Raw genomic sequence first — 10,562 nt, forward strand, 5'->3', positions numbered from 1 at the left:
AAATCCACAGTTCTTAGACTTTGCTATTAAACGCTAACGGGGGGATGAAGTGGTCATAAAAGCATCCTGGACGAGCTGCGACACCAATCACAACCTTCCAAAAACAAAATGGCCGAGTAGCAAAAAGCAAATTCTTCAATTACCCAAAGAAATCTTCACTCCTTGTTCCTTCTTCAGTCTCTGAATGGTGACATTTTTAATCTGTGGGTGGTGTCCGGAGGGTCTGAGGGTCGCACACACCGTTAAAAAAATAACCCTTTGATTTCACAGGGCGCCCAAATTTCGGCCGCCATTTTGCATCCCGTCCTTGGTGTTTGTTTGGGGGACGTACGCCACACGACTGTAGCAGAGATCAACGCTTCAGTTTCCACTCTGGGGATACTTTTAACACTTCATTTGTCACTTCATTAGAGTCCCGTAGCTCCTCCCCCCCTCTTCAGTCCTTATATGGTCAACAGCTTCCTGTGGCTCCACTAGCCCCTCCCACTTCAGTCCTTACATTGTCGGAAACATTCGGTAGAGTCCGCAAGCTCTCGTCCTCCTCTTTGAGTTCTTTAAATGGAAAAACAACATTGTGTGTTTTTTAAGTATCCGTTATTAGCTCCTCCCCCCTCTGACCCCGCCCCTCCGTGAGGTCAGAGGTCAAAGGTCGGTGACCTTGTTCTCCAGGGCGGCGGCGATCTGTTGGAGGCGGAGGGTGAGCTGTTTATTCTGGGCGGCTGGGTCGTCGTCCAGCGACTGAATGATCTGCAGAAGAGGACGACAACACGACACAACATTACGTTTTTTAATAAAACCAATTTAAAATAAATACAAACTGTCACTTTTTCGCCATTTTCAGGCCAATAAGTGTCTCAAACGTTGCAGTTTTCACTCTTTCCCTGCTGAGTTTTACTGTAACTACACTTTTAATGAGTTTTATTCAATGTGTGGTTGTTGTTTAAATGATTATTACACTTTATTACAATTTATTTTGTTATTTAGGCGAAAAGAATGACCCGTCTGACATTTTTAAAGTTGATTTTTAACATTTAATTGTAAGTTTTATCCTGTCCTTTAATCTGTTTATTCTATTTTTCACAAATAAAGTCGTGTAAGTTGAGTTTCTTGACCGTATGAACAAAAAACAATGGTCCAAACAATGAAAATCAGACCCTGTAATAAAAAGAAATCCTCCTTTAGTCGCTGGAAACTCAAACTCTCTAAGAAAAGTTTAATTTGCGTCACATCTTTGTGTCGAAAAACATTTGAATATGCAAAAAACCAACGATATCGATCCAAGAAAGCAGCAAAAATAACACATTTGCATTGGTATAAAGTGTTAAAAGTGAAATCATGGTGCGTTTATGTGTTGCGTTTTGAAAAAGGGCACAAAGACGTGTCTCACCACATCGTAGTACTTGCTGGCGTACTGGTACAGCTGATGTAAGGCCAACTGGGTGTTCAGCTTGTCTGTGTGCTGCTGCAGAGTGGAAACACAGGTTTAACACGTTTAAAGACACCGAGACACCTCCCGCTCACATATACATCACTACATGGTGGTGTTATTATGTCTTTAACACTTTATTTGAAAGTTTCTCGGCCCGGTCAGCTGTTTTTTAATAAAACACGTCGTACCCGGGAGAAAACAGCAGCTCTGAGGAACCAACCGGTCATTTTGTGTCTCTTTGTAGCCATTTTGTGTCTCTTTGTGGTCATTTTGTGTCTCTTTGTGGTCATTTTGTGTCTCTTTGTGGTCATTTTGTGTCTCTTTGTAGCCATCTTGTGTCTCTTTGTGGTCATTTTGTGTCTCTTTGTAGCCATTTTGTGTCTCTTTGTGGTCATTGTGAGTCTCTTTGTGGTCATTTTGTGTCTCTTTGTGGTCATTTTGTGTCTCTTTGTGGTCATTTTGTGTCTCTTTGTAGCAATTTTGTGTCTCTGTGGTCATTTTGTGTCTCTTTCTAGCAATTTTGTGTCTCTTTGTGGTCTCTTTGTCTCTCTTTGTGGTCATTTTGTGTCACTGTGGTCATCTTGTGTCTCTTTGTAGCCATTTTGTGTCTCTTTGTAGTCTCTTTGTCTCTCTTTGTGGTCATTTTGTGTCTCTTTGTGATCATTTGTGTCTCTTTGTAGTCATTTTGAGTCTCTTTGTAGCCATTTTGTGTCTCTTTGTGGTCATTTTGTGTCTCTGTGGTCATTTTGTGTCTTTTTAAGTCTCTTTGTGGTCATTTTGTGTCTCTGTAGTCATTTTGTGTCTCTTTGTGGTCATTTTGTGTCTTTTTAAGTCTCTTTGTGGTCATTCTGTGTCTCTTTGTAGTCTCTTTGTGTCTCTTTGAGGCCATTTTGTGTCTCTTTGTAGTCTCTTTGTGTCTCTTTGTAGTCTCTTTGTGTCTCTTTGTAGTCTCTTTGTGTCTCTTTGTGTCTGTGTGGTCATTTTGTGTCTCTTTGTAATCATTTTGAGTCTCTTTGTGTGTCTTTGTGGTCATTTTCTGTCTCTTTGTGGTCATTTTGTGTCTCTTTGTAGCCATTGTGTGTCTCTTTGTAGTCTCTTTGTGTCTCTTTGTGGTCATTTTGTGTCTCTTTGTAGCCATTGTGTGTCTCTTTGTAGTCTCTTTGTGTTTCTTTGTGGTCATTTTGTGTCTCTTTGTGGTCATCTTGAGTCTCTTCTTGGTCATTTGCTGTCCACTAAGTAAAGGGAAGAGGACGTCCTTACCACAGAACTAATCTGTCTGACTAGAAGAAACTCTATAGAAGACATTAGGGACACAATCGATCTTGCACATTTCTGTTCCACAGACTCACATCAAACACACAAATGTCCCCTGGAAATGCTGAACTATCGTGTTATTACTGATGCTTTCACGTGTAAGCAGCATTTCCTTGTTTCGCTGGTCGGTGGATCATATTTCATCAGATCAGACGTGTTTAAATGTGGTGAAGGTGAAGTTTGAAGCAGCTTCAGAGCTTCAGCGCGTACACTGAGAAAGTGAAGCAGCTTCAGTTCTTACCCTGGAAACCTCAGCGAGGTGTGTGTTCATGTCCTGGTCACTGACTGGAACCATCTGTCTGATGCCTTTGTAGTAACTGAAGAAAACACACACACACACACACACACACAAACACAGTCAAAACAGCTCGTGTCTCCATGGAAACACAAGATGGTGCAGGTGGTTGTAGATGTTTTAAAAGTGGAATTATGTTTTGGTATCTTGGAAGATGTTATTTATTTATTTATACAGAATAAAAGATTAAAACATTAGAGACCCCTTCATCCCCACCTGCATGACATAAATAAAAAGCACACACACACACACACACACACACACACACACACACACACACACACACACACACACACACACACACACACACACACACACACACACACACACACACACACACACACACACACACACACACACACACACACACACACACACACACACACACACACACACACACACACACACACACACACAGTAGTGCAGCTAACTCACTCGTCCACCATCTTCTTGTACGTGGAAATCTCTTTTGCATAGAGCAGCTTGTTGCTGGGAGACTCCTGCAGAGGACAAAGAAAACAACAGGTCAAAGGTCGTTTTCAAAACTTTAAAACTTTGTTCTGTGAGGAGTGAAGATGTTCTGCAGAGAGGGGAATCATTCATGTGCTCATTTTCTGTCTCTTTGTAGTCATTTTGAGTCTCTTTGTAGTCATTTTGTGTCTCTTTGTGTCATTTTGTGTCTCTTTGTGGTCATTTTGTGTCTCTTTGTGGCCATTTTGTGTCTCTTTGTGGTCATTTTGTGTCTCTGTGGTAATTTTGTGTCTATTTGTGTCATTTTGTGTCTCTTTGTGGTCATTTTCTGTCTCTTTGTGGTCATTTTGAGTCTCTTTGTAGTCATTTTGTGTCTCTTTGTGGTCATTTTGTGTCTCTTTGTGGCCATTTTGTGTCTCTTTGTGGTCATTTTGTGTCTCTGTGGTCATTTTGTGTCTCTTTGTGTCATTTTGTGTCTCTTTGTGGTCATTTTCTGTCTCTTTGTGGTCATTTTGAGTCTCTTTGTAGTCATTTTGTGTCTCTTTGTGGTCATTTTGTGTCTCTTTATGGTCATTTTGTGTCTCTTTGTGGTCATTTTGTGTCTCTTTGTGGTCATTTTGTGTCTCTTTGTAGCCATCTTGTGTCTCTTTGTGGTCATTTTGTGTCTCTTTGTGGTCATTTTGAGTCTCTCTGTGGTCATTTTAGCTGGTTGCTGGGAGACTCCTGCAGAGAACAACAAAAAGGTTGTTTTCAAAGCTTCTCAGAATAATCTTTAAACTTTGTTCTGTGAGGAGTGAAGATGTTCTGCAGAGAGAGCGAGAGAGAGCGAGACAGAGAGAGAGACACAGAGAGAGAGAGAGACAGAGAGAGAGAGAGAGAGAGACAGGGAGAGAGAGAGAGACAGACACAGAGAGAGAGAGAGAGAGAGAGAGACAGGGAGAGAGAGAGAGACAGACACAGAGAGAGAGAGAGAGAGAGAGAGAGAGAGAGAGAGAGAGAGAGAGAGAGCGAGAGAGAGAGAGAGAGAGAGAGAGAGAAGCTTGTGCACTCTTAATTAACACCAGTGTGTGATGTTCATGAACAGTCCGGGGTTTATTTGTGATTAAGTGTTGTAATTAACTCCTCGGCTGCAGCCCGGTCTCCCTCGGCACGCCTCCTCGTCTGCTGCACTCACCTCCTGTGCGTCCCGGGGTCAGAGGCGCTGCAGAGCTTACCTGAGAATTATCACGTTTTTAACTTTTCTTCAGTGACAGCTGCGTACGGGCGCGCGTGCACCGCAAAGAGGAGCTTCTATGAGATGATTCGGCTTAGTTTTAACGGAGCCGATGTGCCAAAACGTAAAGAATAAGAGAAGAAGAAGACAAGGAAGAGGAGGACGAAGAAGAAGAAGAGGAAGAAGAAGAAGAAGAAGAAGAAGAAGAGGAAGAAGAGGAAGAAGAGGAAGAAGAAGACAAGGAAGAGGAGGATGAAGAAGACAAGGAAGAGGAAGAAGAAGAGGAAGAAGAGGAAGAGGAAGAGGAAGAAGAGGAAGAAGAGGAAGAGGATGAAGAAGAAGGAGAAGACGAAGTCGAAGAAGAAGAAGAAGAAGTTGAAGAAGAAGAAGACGAGGAAGAGGAAGACGAGGAAGAAGAAGAAGAAGAAGAAGAAGAAGGAGGAGAAGAAGAAGAAGAAGACGAGGAAGAGGAAGAAGAAGAAGAGGAAGAAGAAGAATTAGGAAGAAGAGGAAGAAGAAGAAGAAGAGGAAGAGGAAGAAGAAGAAGACGAGGAAGAGGAAGAAAAAGAAAACGACGAAGAAGTAGAGGAAGAAGAAGAAGAAGAGGAAGAAGAGGACGACGAGGAAGAGGAAGAAGACGAGGAAGAAGAAGAAGAAGAAGAAGAGGGAGAGGAAGACGAGGAAGAGGAAGAAGAAGAAGAAGAAGGAGAAGAAGAAGGCGAGGAAGAGGAAGAAGAAGAAGAAGGGGAAGAGGAAGACAGGGAAGAGGAGGAAGAAGAAGAAGAAGAAGAAGACGAGGTGTGTGTGTGTGTGTGTGTGTGTGTGTGTGTGTGTGTGTGTGTGTGTGTGTGTGTGTGTGTGTGTGTGTGTGTGTGTGTGTGTGTGTGTGTGTGTGTGTGAGACTGACTCGGCTGAGCTTGTGCTCCGTCTTGGTGCAGGCGTCCATGAAGGTCTGAGAGATGACGTGCAGCGAGGCGTCCACCACCTCCGTCACGTGGACGTCAAAGATGAAGTGGGGGTTCCTCAGGATGTTCACCCAGAACCGCAGCGGCAGGCTGTGGACACACACACACACACACACACACACACAGAGACGCTGCGTTAGCACGACGGATACAACGGGAACTTCTGAATCTGGTCTGGAGTCAGATTTGGTTTCAGCGAAGGCGTCACATCACACCGAGGAACTTTATTCCACTTTATTTTGGAATAATGAGTCGAGATGCTACTTATTTTATGAATGTGTTCAATGATTTTGGTTAGATATGGAAAGAGACACAAAACGACCACAAAGAGACACAAAATGACCACGAAGAGACACAAAATGACCACAAAGAGACACAAAATGACACAAAACAACCACAAAGAGACACAAAATGACCACGAAGAGACACAAAATGACCACAAAGAGACACAAAATGACACAAAACAACCACAAAGAGACACAAAACAACCACAAAGAGACACAAAACGACCGCAAAGAGACACAAAACAACCACAAAGAGACACAAAACAACCACAAAGAGACACAAAACAACCACAAAGAGACACAAAACGACCACAAAGAGACACAAAATGACAGAAAACAACCACAAAGAGACACAAAACAACCACAAAGAGACACAAAACAACCACAAAGAGACACAAAATGACCATAAAGAGACACAAAATGACCACAAAGAGACACAAAATTACCACAAAGAGACACAAAATGACCACAAAGAGACACAAAACGACCACAAAGAGACACAAAATGACCACAAAGAGACACAAAATGACCACAAAGAAACACAAAATGACCACAAAAAGACACAAAACGACCACAAAGAGACACAAAACGACCACAAAGAGACACAAAATGACCACAGAGACAGAAAACAACCACAAAGAGACAAAGAGACACAATTTGACACCAAAGAGACACAAAATGACCACAAAGAGACACAAAACGACCACAAAGAGACACAAAACAACCACAAAGAGACACAAAATGACCACAAAGAGACACAAAACAACCTCAAAGAGACACAAAACAACTACAAAGAGACACAAAACAACTACAAAGAGACACAAAATGACACAAAGAGACAGAAAGTGTGCGGTGCAGCTCTAGCTCTGAGTAATAAACCCGGTTTGATTCCTGCAGCAACAAGTCGATGTCAGACTCCTCAGGCTTGTTAAGGCCCCGCTGACGCGCCGCTTCCCTTCCCCTCCCTCCTCCCTTCATCATTTCATCTCTTCCTGCCGCCTCGTCCTCCGCAGACCACAACCCTCGTCAATAATTCACCGCAGACCATGAATATTTCATCCTCCAACGTGTGTGTGCGTGTGTGAGTGTGAGTGTGTGTGTGTGTGTGTGTGTGTGTGTGTGTGAGTGACTGTGTGTCTGTGTGTGAGTGTCTGAGTGTGAGTGTGTGTGAGTGTGTGTGTCTGAGTGTGTGTGTGTGTGTGAGTGTGAGTGTGTGTCTCTCTGTGCGTGTGTGTGAGTGTGTGCGCGTGTCTGCATGTGCGTGCATGTGTGTGTGTGTGTGTGTGTCTCTCTCTCTGTGCGCGTGTGTGTGAGTGTGCGTGTGTGTGTCTGTGTGTGTGTCTCTCTCTCTGTGCGCGTGTGTGTGAATGTGCGTGTGTGTGTGTGAGTGAGTGTGTGTGTGTGTGCGTGTGTCTGACTGTGTGTGTGTGTTTTCGTGTAGTTTTGTTTGTGTGTGTGTGTATATTTGTGTGAGTGTGCGTGTGTCTCTCTGTGCGCGTGTGTGTGTGTGTGTGTGTGTGTATGAGTGTGTGTGTGTGTGTGTGTATGAGTGTGTGTGTGTGTGTGTGTGTATGAGTGTGTGTGTGTGTGTGTGATTGACAGGCTGAGCTCAAGGCCAGTGTGAGCAGTGTGAGGAGTAACAACCCTCACATCCGTCCTGATGAGGACGTAATGACTCTGTCGTGGCGCTCAGGAGGTAAAACACAGACGGGTCCTGGGTCCAGCTGCGGTTCAGAGACGCTGGCGGACGTTGGGTCGGTTAAAGGCGCCGCACATCAAGCGGCTCACTGACGGTTTGATCCCCGTTTCACCTGCTGCGGATCACACGCGCCTGATCACACGCGCCTGATCACACGCGCCTGATCACACGCGCCTGTCTCTGCTCTTTACACAGTTAATGTCATCAAAGCTGTAAAAGTCAAAGAACGACTAAAGAAGAACCAGATTTAGACGATTCATTCATCTTTTCTCTCATTTTTCATGCGACAACATTCTTCTTCTGATGTTTTAAAATCAGAGACGTGCACGAGGACGGGCTCAAGACGCCTCAAGGAGTCGACTTTTACTCAGTTTGCTTCTATTTTTAGTTGTTTTACTATTTTATGTGGTTGTTTTGTGTCTCTTTGTGGTTGTTTTGTGTCTCTTTGTGGTCGTTTTGTGTCTCTCTGTGTCTCTTTGTGTCCCTCTGTGGTTGTTTTGTGTCTCTCTGTGTCTCTTTGTGTCCCTCTGTGGTTGTTTTGTGTCTCTCTGTGTCTCTTTGTGGTTGTTTTATAACTAACATCTCTAGGTGAGTGAAACGTTTGATCAGCGTCCAGGAAATTCAAAGTGGACGACTCTGGACTCCTTACACCTCTGTACACACAGCACGTAACAATCAGACCTGTGTAGCGAGTGTGTGTGTTGTGTTGAGTGTGTGCGCTGCGTACCTGTTTGTCTTCCAGATGTGCAGCGTCTCCTCGTCCACGTTGTCGTGTCTCAGCGCCTGCTCGTCCAGGAAGTCAAAGAAGTATTTGACGGCAGGAGGGACGACGGAGCTCGAGCACAACACACTGCGGAAGAAATCGTCCACGAACTGCTGCAACGTGCCCTAAAACACACACACACACACACACAGTTCCATGTTTAAAGGCAGAGCTGAACAGACGTTGTGTGTTTGTGTAGATGAACAACAGTAAAGCACGCTCACCTTGACGGACAGCAGCCTGGTCAGGTAGATCTCTGTGATGGCTTTGGTCATGGCCTTGTCCTTCATGCTGCCTCGCTTTGACTTCCCCTCGTCGATTTCGTCCGCGGGCCTCACCAGGTGGAACGTGTTGTCGTCCTCCAGCAGGGCGTTTTCTGTCGGGGGGACACACACTCTTTTAAACTCCTGTTGAGTAGTGATCATGTTTGAGAGCTGAAGACTCAGGACGGATGTTTAACCAGGTCCACAGACATGGAAGACAAGGCCAGGTTGGCTTTACCTACGTACCTGTTAATGTTACATACGATATATATATATAAGAGTGTGTGTGTGTGTGTTGGGGAAGACCCAGGACCAGGTGGAGAGATTAGATCTCCACACTGGCCTGGGAACGCCTCAGGATCCCCCAGTTAGAGCTGGTTAATGTGGCCCGGGAAAGGGAAGTTTGGGGTCCCCTGCTGGAGCTGCTGCCCCCGAGACCCGACCCCGGATAAGAGGCTGAAGATGAGATGAGATGAGAGTGTGTGTGTGTGTGTGTGTGTGTGTGTGTGCATGTGTGTGTACATACTCTCTTCGTAGCTGTCTTGGTGCTGGTGGAAAGACTGCGTGTGCAGAACTCTGGACAGAACCAGCGTGGCGTTGTCTCGGACCTGGAAGACGAGAAATCACAGGGAACAATATGAACGACTCCTGAGAGACTGTGACTGAACGATGCCGTGATGAAGCTGCACTTTGTTCTTTTGTGCATTCAAATATTAAAATATGAAGTATTGTGTAAAACAGAGATCTCACGTTGTAGTGAGCCAGCGTGTTGAGCCTCTTCCAGCGCCCCTCCTTCTGGGAGGTGAGGTCGAGGTCGGACAGGATCTGACCCGTGGAGCCGGGACGCCACTCTGTGGACGGAGGAGAGAACAAATGAAGGATTTTTAACCCCGATGTCGTTTGCGTGGCTCCGGTTGTTTTGTCTTTCTCTCTCGGCTGTACTCCTGATCTCCGCGTCATCTCCAGAGTCAAACTCCACCTTTATCTACGTATTCTGAACCGTGATCGCAGGTTCTCCGCTGACTGGAGCAGGCACGGCCCTGGAGGTGGCAGCGGTCCAAAGCTCCATGAAGCTGCCTGACAAGGTGGATGGATTGAGTGGAGCTGTTGACGCTAAGACTGTGGCTGTTAACCGCTATTTAGATGCCACCTTGGAAAAGGTCGTGAACACTGACGCTGATTCTACACCGTAACCAGGGAAACACCGTTCAGACGGAGGTCATTGAACCCCGAGCGGGAACGATCACGGAGAAGTTGTCAGCTTTGCAAAGGTGGATGGACCAGACTGGAGACCAGGGTGGACAAACAATAATAGGTAGGGAATGAGTCCTGACCCCAAGTGAAGGAGTTCAAGTACCTCGGGATCATGTTCACGAGTGAGGGGACGATGGAGCGTGAGTTTGGCGGGAGAATCGGAGCAGCGGGGGCGGAGCTGCAGTCGCTCTACCGCACCGTTGTGATGAACAGAGAGCTGAGGAAGGCAAAGCTCTGGATCTACCGCTCAGTCCTGGTTCCTACCCTCACCTGTGGTCATGAAAGCTGGGTCAGGACCCAAAGAACCAGGTCGCGGGTACAAGCGTGTGAACTGTGTTTCCTCAGGAGGGGGCTGGAGTCTCCCTTAGAGAGAGGGGGAGAAGTTCAGCATCCGTGAAGGGGGCGTTCTTTGTCCCAGCAGCTGAGTGAGCGGAGACGGGCAACAACCAGAGTCACTATAGGCCGAGCATTCACTCCATGGACTGAGAGAAAGGAGAGGAACGCCATTCAAACGCACGCCCACATGGCTACGCTGCTCCTTGATGCTAACATCACTGTCATCTGCACTTAGCTGGAACGGCTAACGCTAACGGCTAACGCTAACTGTCAGTG

The 10,562-nt window shown here is 45.7% G+C and overlaps 1 protein-coding gene across 2 annotated transcripts in view; it reads right to left on the minus strand.

The window, feature by feature from the left end:
* Positions 1-289: 289 nt before the first annotated feature.
* LOC310962633 (plexin-B2-like) overlaps positions 290-10,562 on the minus strand; it is a 206,440-nt gene continuing 196,167 nt past the window's right edge. For both annotated transcript variants that reach the window (XM_083935141.1, XM_083935140.1), the window contains 9 exons: positions 9,447-9,547; positions 9,223-9,304; positions 8,658-8,809; positions 8,398-8,558; positions 5,630-5,777; positions 3,474-3,538; positions 2,985-3,060; positions 1,388-1,462; positions 290-747 (listed from right to left, as the gene is read on the minus strand). In XM_083935141.1, the coding sequence (XP_083791267.1) occupies positions 643-747; positions 1,388-1,462; positions 2,985-3,060; positions 3,474-3,538; positions 5,630-5,777; positions 8,398-8,558; positions 8,658-8,809; positions 9,223-9,304; positions 9,447-9,547 (965 nt within the window). In that variant the 3' untranslated portion in view covers positions 290-642. The remainder of the gene's footprint in view (positions 748-1,387; positions 1,463-2,984; positions 3,061-3,473; positions 3,539-5,629; positions 5,778-8,397; positions 8,559-8,657; positions 8,810-9,222; positions 9,305-9,446; positions 9,548-10,562) is intronic.

This window comes from Echiichthys vipera (assembly GCF_963691815.1).
Source record: "Echiichthys vipera genome assembly, chromosome: 20".
Lineage (NCBI taxonomy): Eukaryota > Metazoa > Chordata > Actinopteri > Perciformes > Trachinidae > Echiichthys > Echiichthys vipera.